At 48.8% G+C, this 16531-nt stretch overlaps 2 protein-coding genes across 2 annotated transcripts; one reads left to right on the top strand and one right to left on the bottom strand.

Moving 5' to 3' along the window:
• Nucleotides 1-901: 901 nt before the first annotated feature.
• Nucleotides 902-14242, top strand: LOC128303032 (transcription-associated protein 1). Its single transcript, XM_053039885.1, has 20 exons — nt 902-1099; nt 1170-1556; nt 1634-1800; nt 1863-2098; nt 2178-2553; nt 2622-3075; nt 3212-3829; nt 3902-5104; nt 5173-5371; nt 5446-5738; nt 5815-6144; nt 6210-6587; nt 6671-7349; nt 7446-8762; nt 8856-9523; nt 9586-11196; nt 11274-11978; nt 12099-12408; nt 12478-12703; nt 12786-14242. Exons 1-20 carry the CDS (start codon nt 914-916, stop codon nt 14113-14115), a joined length of 11673 nt encoding a protein of 3890 aa, XP_052895845.1. The 5' UTR covers nt 902-913; the 3' UTR covers nt 14116-14242.
• Nucleotides 14243-14291: 49 nt separating this feature from the next.
• LOC128303675 (dehydrogenase/reductase SDR family protein 7-like) lies at nt 14292-16343 on the bottom strand. Its single transcript, XM_053040717.1, has 4 exons — nt 16126-16343; nt 15923-16066; nt 15393-15858; nt 14292-15315 (listed from the first exon to the last, which is right to left on the bottom strand). Exons 1-4 carry the CDS (start codon nt 16270-16272, stop codon nt 15122-15124), a joined length of 951 nt encoding a protein of 316 aa, XP_052896677.1. The 5' UTR covers nt 16273-16343; the 3' UTR covers nt 14292-15121.
• Between the last annotated feature and the right edge of the window lie 188 nt (nt 16344-16531).

The following is a 16531-nucleotide window of genomic DNA, read 5'->3' on the forward strand; positions in this document are numbered from 1 at the left end:
CTCTCGAAACACTCTCGGTTGATCTCGCGGCCGTGCCTTTTTGCGAATGGAAGGATGTTGGTATGCCCGGTCCTCAAGAGCACTGGTAGTGGAGTGAATATTTCTCACAAACACACACGCGCATTACACACAGTGCAGGGAATCGTGTTATCCTGTCTTTTGATTCGGAGAATATTGTTATTGTTTTAAATTGAACGAGAATTATAAACTCATATTAGGCGAAATCATAGAGAAGCAAATTAGGGAGGGTGATATTTCAGCCCTTTCATGAACTTTTTTTTTGCTTTTAACTGAAAGTATTGTTATAAAATGGTATGGATTTGGATTGTTTTATGTGTTTGCAAGTAATGACTTAAATAAATTATCGATTTAAGAACTAATGCAATGCGGTTCTACCGTGAACTTCATTAAACAGTCATTTCAAACAGAACGAACCATTCGAGGAATACCAAACCACCCAAGAACTCAACCCACTAATCTATACCAGCGTGACATGATACCAAGCCGCTCACTTTGACGCCGATGAAAATCTAGTGTTTATGTGTGTGAAAAAGCGTGCTTGGATCGACGGTCCAACAAATTCACGTTTATCTTTGCAATTATACGCTGTAAATACAATAAAAACACTTCAATACGTAGAACTATATCAACTAACCATAAGCTAAAAGCATTACGATGCGTGTGGGCCTGTACGGAGCATACTGACACGCTGGAAGCATTCGTATAATTCCCCCGACCACCAGCGCTTGGTGTGGTGATAAGTGCGAAAAGGCGGAGTTTGTTTTGCTGCTGAGAGGCGACTTCCAATTGCATCATTATGGCAGCAAGTTATCCGGCAAACACGGCCTCCCAGGCCGGGGCAACACAGTTTTTGGAACCAACGCAGATTGGTCAATTTCGCAGCTTCGTTACGATGCTGGGTGATGCCGGCTCGAAGGATGAGCTGAAGCTTAAGGCAGCCCAGGAGCTAAGCGAGAGCTTCGAGATCATTACACAGTCCAGCGGCTATCAGAACTTCCTCGAGCATGCAATGCGCGTGTTTCTGAAGGTGCTCCAGGACGGAGAACCGATGTTTATTTCGGAACTCAATATGCAGCAAGTAAGCACAATTTTTTTTTGTGTTTCATCCTTAAGCAATTGCCAGTACTAACATGCTGTGCTATTTTCAGGTACGCAAGTTGATCTTGGAAATGATCCACCGGTTGCCGCAAAGTGAGCTCGTGCGCCCATTCGTGAAGCCTATTATCATTCTAATGATCAAGCTGCTGTACACGGAGAACGAAGAGAACGTGCTCGTCTGCCTGCGCATAATCGTTGACATTCACAAGCAGTACAGGCCACCGTTTCATACGGAAATTCATGACTTCGTAGCGTACCTAAAGAAAATTTTTACCGATCTGCCGAAACACATGAACGTGATGTTCGAACCGCGACAGGCAATCAAGGTGAAGGACCTGAAGGAGCTAAACTTCGAGACGTTACTTCCGGACATTTTCACCATGACGAATATCCAACTGGAGAAAAAAACAGCCGACGGTAAAACAACAAATGCCTCGGTAAGCACTCACTTCAATGGAGCTGAGCAAGGTTGTCCGTTTTCCTGTTGATTCTCATGTTTGTTTCTCAATTGCAGTACAATCTCATACCGAAAGGCATTAACTCACTGAAAGTTCTGCACGAGCTGCCGATCATAGTGGTGCTGCTGTATCAAATTTACAAACAAAATCTACACCAGGAAGTGGCTGATTTTATACCCCTGGTCATGAGTACCATCAGCTTACAGCCATCGCTCACGCACAAGTGAGTATAATCGATTAACCTGTTTCTCGGGATAAGTTTCTAAATTCAGTTATTGCTTTCAGAAACTCGAACGCATTCAATAAAGAAACTTATGTGGATTTTATGGGAGCACAGATCAAGACGCTCACCTTTTCCGCCTACATTCTGCGGCTGTTCCCGGACGCGGTACATACACACGCCTCAACGATGGTGAAGGGTATGATAAATTTACTCGAAAGCTGCCCGAAAGAGGTGGCTAGTTCGCGCAAGGAGCTGCTAGTTGCATCGCGTCATATCCTTCAGACGGAATTCCGCAATCGTACGTTACCTTCCATTTGCGTTTTGTACATTTTGTGTTGGCCTTTTTTTTCGTAACAAATATTTTTGCTTTTCCGTAGATTTCGTGCCGATGATCGAGAAGCTGTTTGATGATGATGTGCTCCTCGGAAAGGGCTGGACAACGCATGAAAATTTACGTCCGCTCGCTTACTCCACACTCGCCGATCTGGTGCACCACATTCGGCAGCAGCTCAGCCTGCAGGCCCTGTCCAAAGCGGTTCATCTGTTTGCCAAGAATATACACGATGAATCGTTGCCTACGAGCATTCAAACGATGTCCTGTAAACTGTTGCTTAATCTAGTGGATTGTATTCGCCTGAAGAGCGAAGTCGAGCCAGTAGTTGCCCGTGATTTGCTTATCACAATGCTTCGCATTTTTACGATAAAATTTCAAACTATTTCCAAAGTGCAGTTGCCTCAATTGATGCAGAAATGGTACGTTTCATCATCTGTTTATCTTTTGCACACTTTTATCATTCACTTATTTGTTTCCTCCTTTGCAGGAAACAGAAACCATCAGAAATGGGAAGCAACCTTCCCGGGCAGAGCGAAAGTTCAGCTCGAGATCTGCTCGGTGGGTGTGCGGACGGTTCGGATGGCTCAGGACAGAAAGCGACTAGTATTGGTTTACCCGTTCCAACCACGCTGAATGTGTCGGAGTATCGTAGCCTAATTAAAACACTCGTTTGCGGTGTGAAAGCGGTTACGTGGAACTGTCCATCGCCAAAATCAGTCAATACTAACGAATATCCGGGACCGACAAAAATATTCAATCCTAGCGAAATACTCATCTTCATCGATCTGTTCCACTGGGCACTGGAAGCGTTGGATATCTATACGATAAACATTCCAGCTGCCGGAATGGGCGTTACACAGTCCATCCCGGTGCAGAAGCAAACCTTACAGATGCCTCGTACCAAGGAGGAGAAGGAAGTATTGGAACATTTTAGTGGAGTGGTAAGTATATGTCACGAATATTTGTTTAACTATTATTAATTTGATTTTACAGAATACAGACTACGGAGAAAGCACAAGAAATTTATTTGAATTATCATTGAATTATGTATTAATTAAATTTTCTTAATTTTTCCAGTTCCTCACTATGGATCCGCAAAACTTCCAGGAAATATTTACCGCCACCATCGACTTTATGGTAGATCGACTGTATAAAAACACCACGCTGCAGGTTATAGCAAATTCCTTCCTAGCCAACCCGAAAACGTCGCCCCTATTCGCGACAGTACTGGTGGAGTATCTGCTTGAACGTATGGATGAGATGGGATCGAACATAGAACGTTCGAATCTCTACCTACGACTGTTTAAGCTGGTGTTTGGAAGCGTCAGTTTGTTTGCCGCGGAAAACGAACACATGCTTCGTCCGCATCTGCACAACATCGTTAACCGCTCGATGGAGCTTGCAATGACTGCAAAGGAACCGTACAACTATTTCCTCTTGCTGCGAGCGCTGTTCCGTTCGATCGGCGGAGGATCGCACGATCTGCTGTACCAAGAATTTTTGCCCCTATTACCGAACCTGCTGGAGGGATTGAACCGTCTGCAAAGCGGTTTCCACAAGCAGCACATGAAAGATCTCTTCGTGGAATTATGCCTCACAGTACCGGTCCGTTTATCCTCTCTGCTACCATACCTACCCATGCTGATGGATCCACTAGTATCGGCATTGAATGGATCGCACACTCTTATAAGTCAGGTAAGATGAAACCTTTACTTTATTTTAAAACAAATTATAAGCTTTTCTTTTCAAATATTCTTCCGCTTGCAGGGCTTGCGAACATTAGAGCTTTGCGTCGACAATTTACAGCCCGATTTCCTGTACGATCACATTCAACCGGTACGAGCAGATTTAATGCAAGCACTTTGGCGGACGCTGCGCAACCAGGACAGTGCGGCCATTGTTGCGTTCCGTGTGTTGGGTAAATTCGGTGGCGGCAATCGCAAGATGATGATAGAACCACAGAAGCTCAAGTATCAAGAAAACGATCAAGCCCTTCCTGCGGTGGTAGCCTACTTCCAAGATCATCGAAATCCAATCAACTTTGCCGTTGATAAAGTCATCGAGACCGCATTCAACGCGCTGAAGTGCAGCACAACAGATCCATTCTACTGGCGTCAGAGTTGGGAAGTGATCCGATGTTATTTGGCAGCTTCTATCACGCTGGACGATGATAAGCACACGCTACAGAAGCTGTTCATGCATCCGAGTTTCACCGAAAACAATATTCAGTGTTCACTAAACGTTGGCAACTACATCGCACCGGATAAGCGTGCGCGTCTGACACATCAAACAGCTCTCACGGGAATGTTTGTGGCTGCGGCTACCAAAGAGCTTCGCGGTTCTGTTCTGCCCACAATGGTTGCCGTCGTGCGACACTACACGATGGTGGCGATTGCGCAGCAGGCCGGCCCATTCCCGCTGCTCAAACACTACCAGTGGTACAGCGTCAGTATGGATCCGCTCGTTCTGATTGATGCGCTGGCAGATATAATGGGTCACGAGGAAAAGGAACTGTGCAAACCGGGTAATTTGGCGATGGTTCTCATCCTCGAAACGGCAACCAACATCATGGGCTCGAAGGAGCGTGCCTGTCGATTGCCGCTAATGAACTATCTGGGCGAAAAGATGGCGGCCCTGTGCTACGAGCGTCCGTGGTACTCCAAAATGGGTGGATGCATTGCACTGAAATTCCTCTACCAAAACATGGCGATGCGATGGCTTTATCAGCATACGTTCGTCTTCTTGAAGGCGTTCATGTTTATCATCATGGACCTTACAGGGGAAGTTTCCAGTGGAGCAATCGATATGGCGCGTACATTCCTTGAGAAGATGTTGCGCATCTGCATGACACCATTGGAGAAGGACTGCAAGAATGAGGAATTGCTGGCAACGCAGAAGAAGGCGAGGCACGATGTAATCCACGAGCTGGTGCGACAAGTAACAAGCCCTCACACACTCGTTCGTGAAACGGTAATGAGAATCGGCGGTTAACGGTTGGAAATTTAAATTAATGCTCAATACGTTTCATTTCCTTACAGGCTATGTCTTCGTTGCGATTGATTGCAGAACTACAGGAAAAAACGGTAACGGAGGTAATGGATCCTCATCGGGAGGTGTTGGTAGATATGATACCGCCCAAGAAACACCTGTTGCGTCATCAACCGGCCAGTGCACAGATTGGTTTAATGGACGGTAACACATTCTGTACTACGCTTGAACCACGACTGTTCACTATCGGTAAGAATGCTTAGTGACAGAAGAGCGTGTTTTTGTGTAAGTATAACAATTCTATGTTGACATTCCCTCACCAGATCTCAACGTGTTGACGCACAAAGTGTTCTACCACGAAGTATTGACGCTGTCGGATGCCGAGGATGCAACGCTGAACAAGCTGGAGTGTTACAAGACGGTCACAAACTTGGTACCATTGCGCAAAAGCGCCCTAAATGCGCTGGCTGCTTGCCACTACATACCGAATGGATGCAGAGAGAAAATATTCGCTATCCTGTTCAAAGGATTGGAGAAAAATAATGCCGAGCTACAGGAGGCAGCGTTTCATTGCATGAAAAATTTCCTACAGGGCTGTAATGTCAGCAAAGAGACGGTAAGGACCATTGTTCGCTCAAATAGTGTTTATATAAACTGCTATTAATGTCTCTCTTTATCTTACGCTTCTATAGATCCACACGGTCATACGTCCCCTGCTGCTGATGCTTGGCGATTATCGAAATCTCACACTGAGTGGAACACGGCGTTTGTCCTATCTGACGCAGCTATTCCCGGCAATGTTCAACGAAAAGCTGTGCGATTCCCTGCTGCAGATACTGCGCAAGATGCTCGAGGTGACGATTACCAGCAACCAGGGCAACTTTTTAGCAACTTCAAAGACGAGCGAGATGGAAAAGAAGATCGTTACAATACTCGGTATCTTCCAGCAAATTCCGGCCGCTTCGCCCAAATTCATTGAAAGCCTGTGTAAACTAATATTGCAAGCGGAGAAGAGCTTGATGGTGAGTTTGATGGTCAAACGCAACAAAACATGCAAATCATACCTAACAAGATGTCTTTCCCGCAGGTCGAACCATCGTCACCGTATCGTCCGGCGCTGGTTAAATTCCTGTTGCGTTACCCGAAGGAAACCATTGAACTGTTGCTAACCGATGTCGTGATGAAAGATGCACAGTGGAATCGATTCACAATCTTCCTGTTGCGCCACAAGGACGGTTTGCCGTTCCGTAATGCGGCCCAATTGAAGGGTGCTCGCCTGACGCAGCTTATTCTACTGAACTCGGAATCATCCTCGGCATCGAAACCATTCGAGGAACGGTACGAGTCGCAACATCAGGCGGTACTCATTATCCATACGCTGGTGGAGTTCGATGGTCCGTGGATTACGAGCCAGGTGGAAATAATTACTGTGCTGAAAAGCATATGGAAGAACGATCTGTATAAGGTACATTTTGGAAGGTGACAAAGTTTTGGAACACTTTCAAGTATTCTCATGCTATTGTTTTTTTGTTATTCTTCCTTGCACAGACCTGCCAAGTATCGGTGGTTTGCGATTTATGGCATCTGATCGCAAAAATCCTGATCGAATACTTTTCCTACAACACGAACGAGATTCTGCTGCTGTTTCAGCTGTTGCGCGCCCTATGTCTGCGTTTCGTGCCCGATTTTCAGTTTATGCGCGATTTCCTACAGAATACCGTCTGCCAAAGCTATACCGTGGAATGGAAACGGAAGGCATTTTTCCATTTCGTGGACATATTCAAAAGCCCGGATCTGGCAGAAGATCTGAGGGCGAAGATTCTGATGATGGTCATCATTCCAAGCTTTGCGCTAAGCTTCGAGAAGGGCGAAGGAAACAAACTGGTCGGTGCACCACCCGCCCCATACCAAGAAGATGACAGCAACGTAGTTTCGGTGTTCATAAACAAGGTGATCGATCCGGAGAACCCGTTCGCCAATGAGGACTGTGTGCGTATTGCCTTGCTGCAGTTTGCCAGTTTGCTGGTGGAGAAGGCATCGCCCCATATACATGATGGCGATGCGAATAACAAACGCGAAGGGAATAAGCTGAGACGTTTGATGACGTTTGCGTGGCCCTGTCTTCTACCGAAAAATTGCGTCGATCCGTCGGCACGCTATCATGGCCATCTGCTGCTCAGTCACATTATTGCACGACTCGCGATTCATAAGCGTATCGTACTTCAAGGTAAATATATGTAGTATAGTTGGTTGTCCCGAGCTGTTCCGTGCAGCCTGCATGAAATCAATATTTAACAAACAAATATGTGTCTCTTTGTGGTAGTATTCCATTCGCTGCTAAAGGCTCACGCGGTCGAGGCGAGACGTGTGGTACAGCAGGCGCTCGAAGTACTGACACCGGCAATGCCTTTGCGCATGGAAGATGGCAACACGATGCTAACCCACTGGACAAAGAAGATTATCGTCGAGGAAGGTCACTCAATGCAGCAGCTTTTCCACATCCTGCAGCTGATTGTGCGCCACTATAAGGTCTACTACCCGGTGAGGCATCAGCTCGTGCAGCAAATGATTAACTCCATGCAGCGACTTGGCGCGGTTACCAACACATCTACCGAGTATCGTAAACTTTCAATCGAGCTAGCAGAAGTTGTGATCAAGTGGGAAATGCAGCGGGTAAAGGACGAAGCGGAAGAAGCAGCGGCGGCAGCAGCAGCAGCTGGTGGTGAAGGAACCAGTGTAACCGGTGGCGATGCAGCAACCGAAGCGGATGGCGTTGGTGTATCGGAAGCAACGGCGCAGGCCGATGGTTCGAACAAGCTACAAACAAGCGGTGCAGTTAAACGCTCGGCTACCGGTATCGATGACGATGGAACGGGTGGTGTGAAGAAGAAACAGGCAGTAGGTGATATGGATCCACAACCGTCGTCGAGCACGTCTTCCGCTGCCTTAGCGGGTGGAAAAGCGGACGGTGTTAACCGTTCGATCGACCGAGCACAGCTCGATACGGTTTTAAACTTCCTGTTCCGTATGGCGTGCCAGATTAATGAGGTAGCACCCGGAGCGCCCGGTATCGTTACACCCGGAGACAATCTCGCCCGGCGTTGTGTGAATCTGCTAAAGCTCGCACTAAAGCCAGACACTCTGGTCGATCTAAAGCTCGTCTGGTTGGATAAGGTGTTGCAAAACGTCGATATCCAACCGACAAGCATCGGTAATATCTGCACGGCACTGGAGCTGCTCACGTTCCTGCTTGGCGTTCTGAAGAAGGACCAGATCCTGAACACGCTGCGACCGCTGCAGCGTGGATTGTCCGCGTGTGTCACATGTTCGAATACGCGCGTGATAAAGCTAATGCACGGACTGCTCTCCCGGTTGATGGCCATCTTCCCGACGGACGCTCAGCACAAGTGCGATGAACTTGAAATACTGTACACCACCATCTCGCGCATGATCTACGATGGGCTAGCGACGTATGAGAAAACATCCCAAGCAAATCCATCATCGCTGTTTGGTACGCTCATGACGCTGAAGGCAGCCTGTTCCAACAATCCTGGCTATATCGATCGCCTCATCACGCCTTTTATGCGTCTTCTGAACCGCTTGACGAAAGAGCATCTGACCGGATTTGGAGGAGCCATGGGTCTTGGAGGAGGAGCCTCCGGACCCGGTGGAATAGTCGGAGGCGGTGCCGGTGGAGCGGGTGGTATCGGTGCAGGTGGCGTCGGTGCCGGAGGTCTTGGTGCGGGCGCTTCGATGAGTGATGTAGCGAACACGAGCTCAATCGCACTGGAACTGTTGGTGGTGTCGCTCGATCTGGTCAAGAACCGTGTCGTCGTGATGAGCGTCGAAATGCGCAAAATGTTCATTGGCGCTATATTGGTCGGGTTGATCGAGAAGAGCAACGACTCGAAGGTGATCAAAGCCATCGTGAAGATCATCGAGGAGTGGATGAAGAACAACAAAAACACACCGGTTACGGTACAGCAAGCGCCGACCTTACGCGAGAAAGCAATCCTGCTCGTTAAGTTGATGCAGTACGTCGAGAAACGGTTCGCGGACGATTTGGAGCTGAACGGGCAATTCCTCGAGTTGGTGAATTATATCTACCGCGATGAGGTACTGAAAGCTACGGAGCTCACCTCCAAGTTGGAGGCTGCATTCGTGGCTGGATTGCGCTGTCCGGTACCGCGCATCAGGGCCAAGTTCTTCGAGGTGTTTGATGGTTCGATGCGCCGCCGGCTACACGATCGACTGCTGTACATTATCTGTTCACACTCTTGGGACTCGATTGGGCAGCACTACTGGATCAAACAGTGTATCGAGCTGCTGATACTGACCGCGAACACGACCACGCAGATACAGAACAGCGTGGATAATCATCTTCTCCCCAGCATATCATCGGTGAGTACTAGCTCGATCTCGATCGCCACGCAATGCAACTCACTAGATGTTTCACTTTTCAGGTAATAAACTTTGCCGATCCCGAGGAGCGCAAAAACTTTGTTATCTACACGACGATAAACAACGATACGACAGATTCGTTTGATCCGATCGAGGACAAGGAGGACGCATTCGATATGGATATGAGTGTTGATTCCAACATTTCCCGACACGAAGAAAGCGAACGACCGGTAGCGAACAGGCATGCGGCGCTCGCCAAACTGATCAGCCGCCAGGCAGAGTTCATGGAAGCGAATCGAAAGGTACGCACCGAACAGCTGTTGGTAGCTACGGCTCAGCTTTGCCACATGGATACGCAGCTGGCGGAGAAAGTGTGGCTAGATATGTTTCCAAAGCTGTGGGAAATATTGGACCCAATACAGCAGCAATCGCTTGATCGGGAAATCATTCCATTCCTTGCATCCGGCGCTCACACCATCCAGCGCGACTGTAATCCGAGTGCGTTGCACACGTTCGTAGAGGCGTTGGCCCAGTGTCAACCGCCGGTCTACATGCCGCCAAACCTGATGGGCTATCTTGGCCGAGCGCACAACCTTTGGCACCGGATGACGCTGATGCTGGAATCGCTGGCCGACGATTGGGCGAATGTGAAAGATTTGCTGCCCGATTGCGTCGATCAGGACGATCAGGGCATGCGCGATTGTTCGATCGTGCGCGAGCCACTGTCGCAGATGTATTCGGCACTGCACGAGGAAGATCTGTGGGCCGGTTTGTGGCAGAAGTACGCTAAATATGCCGAGACGAGCCGTGCTATTGCGCACGAGCAGATGGGTTACTTCGAGGAGGCGCAAAGTATCTACGATGCGGCGATGATGCGTTTCAAGCAAGACCTGAGTAACGGGCAGACACCGACGGACATGAACAGTGAGATGCAGCTGTGGGAAAACCACTGGATACGGTGCGCCAAGGAGCTAAACCAGTGGGACATTTTGATGGACTTTGGGCAGCTGTGCCGGGATAAGGCCACCTACCTGATCATGGAAAGCGCATGGCGCGTGCCGGACTGGAGCTTGATGAAGCAATCTTTGCTGAAGGTGGAACAATCCTGCCCGAAGCAGGTCGGCTACAAGATCAATCTGTACCGGGGGTATTTGGCGATCCTGAACCAGGAGGATCCACAGCACGCGAGTGGCAGCGCATCGGTGGAGCGTTATGTGGAAATGGCTTCCGCTTACTGTATGCGCGAATGGCGCCGATTGCCACCGATCGTGTCCCACATCCATCTGCCGATCCTGCAGGCATCACAGCAGATCATGGAGCTACAGGAAGCGAGCCAAATTCACCAGGGTTTGCTGCAAAACCGCACCACCTCGCTGCACGATATGAAAGCGATCGTAAAGACGTGGCGCAACCGGCTCCCCGTTATTGCGGACGATCTGTCGCACTGGAGTGATATCTTCACCTGGCGACAGCATCACTACCAGATCATCACCTCGCACCTCGAGCATAACAACGAACCGAACGCACAGTGCATGCTGGGTGCACACGCGTCCGCCCAAACGATCATCCACTTCGGTAAGATTGCGCGCAAACAAAACCTGACCGGTGTGTGTCAAGATTCGCTGTCCCGCATCTACACCATCCCGTCGGTGCCGGTGGTGGACTGCTTCCAGGTACGTTCTGGTATCGATACGTTTAGAACGTTCGTAAATGTCGCTATTTCTTCTAATAGTCTGCTTACTTGTTTCAGAAAATAAGGCAACAGGTCAAGTGCTGTCTGCAGATGGCGTCGGTCACCAGTCGTGCCGAGCTTTCCGAAGCGCTCGAAGTGATCGAACCGACCAATCTCGAATACTTCACCAAGGAGATGACGGCCGAGTTTTACGCACTCAAGGGCCTGCTGTTGGCCCAAACCGGTCGCTCCGAGGAGGCAAACAAAGCGTTCAGTGCGGCAACACAGCTGCACGACACGCTCATCAAGGCGTGGGCATTCTGGGGCGATTATTTGGAGCACATATTTACGCGAGACTATCGGCAGATCCATCTGGGTGTGTCGGCTGTCACGTGCTTCTTGCACGCCTGCCGTAGCCAGATCGAGAGCAAATCTCGCAAGTACCTCGCCAAGGTGCTGTGGTTGTTATCGTACGATGATGACAAATCGTCCCTGCTGGATGCGCTGGACAAGTATGCGGTTGGAGTACCGCCCGGACAGTGGGTACCATGGATTCCGCAGCTTCTCTGCAGTTTGGTTCAGTACGAGGGCAACGTTATCATGAATCTGCTCAGCCAAGTGGGTCGTATGTTCCCGCAGGCGGTCTATTTCCCGATCCGTACCCTTTACCTTACGCTCAAGATCGAACAGCGCGAGCGGTACAAGAGCCACGAGCAGCAACAAGCTTCGATCGTACAGAAAGCGACCAAGGATGGTTCGGCTACTGGCGGTGCTTCGAACGCAGCGGGTAGCGCCCCTGGAACAACAACGGCTTCGTCGGACGTTTCGTCCACATCCACAACCGGGACGACCAGTGGAACGCCTGCGGGTGCCACCGGTGCTACTGCTGCTCCCGGTGCGCAGGGTGTTCCGGCAGGTGCCGCCACCACAACCCCCATCCGTGCTACACCACCGATGTGGCGCTGCTCGAAGATTATGCACATGCAGCGCGATATTCATCCTACCGTGCTGAGCTCGCTGGAGGGCATCATCGATCAGATGGTGTGGTTCCGGGAGAATTGGTACGAGGAAGTGCTGCGCCAGCTACGCCAAGGTCTAACAAAGTGTTACGCAATCGCGTTTGAGAATCGTGGAGCAGTTAATGAAGCGACCATCACACAGCATACGCTCAATTTCATCAAGAAACTCGTGTCTACGTTTGGCATTGGAATAGGTATGTAATCCGACGGTGGAATACTTAGCTTTATCGCTAATAATCGATATTATTGCCCTCTCGTTACAGAAAACATCTCCAGCTCCGTTTCGGCAACGTTCGTTTCGGCGGCATCGGAATCGTTAGCACGCCGTGCGCAGGCAACGGTACAGGATCCCGTGTTCCAGAAGATGAAGGGACAGTTTTCGAGCGATTTCGACTTCTCGCAACCCGGTGCCATTAAGCTGCATAACCTGATCACGAAGCTGAAAATGTGGATAAAAATTCTCGAAGCCAAAACCAAACAGCTGCCGAAGTGAGCTTTTGCTTTCTAATACCGTCAATGTTCTATCCAAGGCAGGAATTAAATTATTTTTGTTTCTATTTTCACCACGCAGATCGTTCCTCATCGAAGAAAAGTGTCGCTTTTTGTCTAACTTTAGTCAAAAGACGGCCGAAGTGGAGCTGCCCGGGGAATTGCTGCTGCCGAAGAACTCACATTACCACATTCGCATTGCACGCTTCATGCCACGGGTGGACATTGTGCAGAAGCATAACACAGCCGCCCGGCGGCTCTACATCCGCGGCACCAATGGTAAAATCTATCCGTACCTGGTGGTGAACGACACCGGCATCGCTGATTCACGTCGCGAGGAGCGTCTGTTACAGCTGCTCCGCATGCTCAACTCCTACCTGGTAAAGCGCAAGGAAACGTCACGTCGGTTCCTGTACCTGACCGTACCACGCGTTGTCGCCGTTTCGCCCCAGATGCGACTGGTAGAGGACAATCCCGCTAGCATTTCGCTGCTAGAGGTGTACAAATCGTGCTGCACCAAGCTAAACATCGAGCACGATGCACCGATCACGCGGTACTACGATCGTCTCGCTAAAATACAGGCCCGAGGATCACCCACCAATCATGTCATTTTGCGTGACATTCTCAAGGAAACGCAAACGCAGATGGTGCCGAAAACGTTGCTAAAGGATTGGGCCCTTCGGACGTTTCCGTGCGCGACCGATTACTGGCAGTTCCGGAAAATGTTCACCCTGCAGCTGGCTCTCTCCTGTCTGCTGGAGTACGCGCTCTGCCTAACCCGGCTCAACCCGGACATGATCTATCTGCATCAGGATTCGGGCTTGATGAACGTATCCTACTTCCGGTTCGAGATGGACGATAGTACCGGCTTCCTGGATGTGAACCGAGCCGTACCGTTCCGACTAACGCCCAACATTGTCGAGTTTGTTTCGTCCGTCGGTGTCGCCGGACCGCTTACGGCGTCGGCTGTCGCTACGGCGCGCTGTTTCATACAGCCAAACTTTAAGCTGACCACAATATTGAAGGCTATTCTAAAGGATGAAATTATCGGGTTCCACAAGAAGCGGCTCAACGACGAAAAGGTGCTAGTCGATCAGTCGGCCGGTGGTGGTGGTGGTGCGTCCAGCACGATCTCATCCACAACATCGGGTGCTTCTAGCACGACGGGTGCTACCGGTACTGCTCAGGCAACAACTGCGACGGTCACCGAACAGGACAACGCCTCGATCGACATCGATGCGGAAACGATCATCACGACGGTGAACAAAGCCGTCGGTACGATCATGGGTCGGTTGAACAATCTTTCGCGCATCGACAGCGGTGAAGCGAACCGGATGAGCACCTTCGTCCATGTGGCAACCAATCCGGACAACTTGTGTCTAATGGATCCTGCCTGGCATCCTTGGTTGTAAACAACTTAGGCTAGAGTAAGAGCGTAAAAGTAAAGTTAGGATAAAAAAACCGGTGTGTGAATTGAAATGAATTAATTAAGACAAACGATCTTTGAACGGAACGGAAGAAGGACGAATAATAAACTATAAGAACAAATGTGTGTGTTTTCCATCGCTAAAGCCGGCTGGGGATTTATTTTTCTGCTGCAATTATCCGAAACTTTTGTTTGTTTTACTTTATAACTTTTTAATAAATCAAATTGGGGATTATATAAGCAGTAGGACATTGGAAGGCAAGCTCAGGTCATTGTAACGTGTTATGAGTTAATTAGCGCGCAAACCAGCGCTGTTAATTCATAACAATACTTGGAAAACCCTGCATCAAATTAGGCCCACTCACGCACACCTGTCGCGCCACAACCTATTAGTCGAAGGTAACCTCTAATGATGCTTGCAGAGGAGTTAATGGACATGACCTTGCAAATTTACTGGACTCAAGCGCATTGAGACGTTAGTTCATTAGATGCGCAAATGCTACGATAAAAAGGTTTTGTGGTGTTATTTATAGACCTGAGATTACTTCCATCAGTGCCACATAATGACCTTCCGATCCGACAGGTTGCGTAGACGAGAGAGGGCTTATCTACCTCTTAGTATAGACCGTTTTCGGGTGATTTGCAAACAGTAAGCATTAATTGATTATCACACAAATGAAGGTTTTGGTTCCTTTTGTTAACTCTGGCTTATCTTTAATTGATGCTTCTATTGGAATAGGGTGTACTTTGCTACGTTTGGTTGGTTGTTTCTATTTTAATGGTTACTCAATTGTGTACGGTTTATCGTCTTTGATACGATTATCTGACGTGCGTTCAATCATTTCATAGTTAATTGCTAATAAACTAAGGGTAACGAAGTGTATAATATAGCAGCCGATTAATGTAACTTTTAGTGTAACAAATATTGAATGCCCTGAACTGGATTCCTAGCGGTTTAAAAAGTATGGAACTAGCAGTATGTTGTCTTTGGTTTAGGAGTTTAGTTTTTCCGCACGCTTCTTCATTATCCAGAAATAAAGCGATGGTATCGAATGGCGCAACCAGTAAGCAACTCGCGGTGCGATCGGTGCCATGATTATGTCCTTCTCATCCCGTGCGATCGCTTTCAGGATACCGGACGCGGCGTCCTCTGCCGATGCACCACTGGCCGTAGCAGCGTCCATTTCTACAATGAGACAGAATTCATTGCATCTTGCTTTTGTGGATTTGTTACCATTCAAGAGCAGCAAATTTGATACTTACTACCATAGGTAGCACCGGAACCGGTAAGTGCATTCATCGATATTGCAGTATTAATGTATCCGGGCGAAATCAGCGTAACTTTAATGTTATCCTTTGCCACTTCCGCTCGCAAACTGTCACAAAAGGCTTGCATGGCGTGCTTGGATGCACTGTACGCCGAACGGTACGGAATGGCAAACTTTCCTTGCACGCTGGAAATGCTCACGATGCGGCCCTCCTTCCGGGCAATCATCGACGGCAGACATGCCTTCGTCAATGCGACGGTACCGAAGTAATTGACCAGCATTATCCTTATGTCAACGTCGATTGCTGTCGACAGCGCATCGCCACGTACGCTGATGCCACCATTGTTGACCAGAATATCGATCGCACCGTGAATTTCCAGCACGCTCTGCACCTTGTCGGTAATACTGTTCAGATCGGAAAGGTCCAGCGGAAGAATGATTGGTGGATGCGTCGGAACGGTCTACACAAAAAGAGAAGAGTCATTAGCGACGTGTTGACCACTTCACCCACCGTTCATTGCGTACCGTATGCAGCTCAAGTAGATCCTTTCGTACGCGTTCCAGTTCGTCCTTGCGGCGTGCGGCTAGCACAATTTTGCAACCGGCAAGGAAGAAACTATGAGCCAAAGCTTCTCCCAGTCCTGAACTTGCCCCAGTTATCAGGACAACCTACACAAAGTAAACCAGTTGAAATAGGCTCCAGAATGTCCACAATTAAGCTTACTTACTTTTCCGTTTAAATTACGCGCGTTCCGTTGTTCCTTAACCATCGTTAGTAACTTGAGCACCAGCCCTGGTATTGCTAGCGGGAGAAACAGCGTGGCAAGTACCCACCAATAAAGTGACCCAGCGGATCGTTCTGTAAGGCTCTTCATTATCTTTTTGGGCTGCCTCTATCGCTGGTGATTGAACGCTAATCGCCACTGACGAAATTGGAATGATCGTTATCTGCTTGGTGTTGGATTTTGGCTGTTTACCTACTCGGTCTGGTGTTTACGCGCCAGCTGACAGCTGATTTCCATGATTTTTTCAAACCAACACATCGGCTCCCGGCTTGTTGATGCACATGCCAAGTAGGAACAAACAGGAAAATAGGGGTATTTTTGGTGCAGGATACTTTTTTTGCATTTTAAT

Source organism: Anopheles moucheti, chromosome 3 (assembly GCF_943734755.1).
Source record: "Anopheles moucheti chromosome 3, idAnoMoucSN_F20_07, whole genome shotgun sequence".
NCBI lineage: Eukaryota > Metazoa > Arthropoda > Insecta > Diptera > Culicidae > Anopheles > Anopheles moucheti.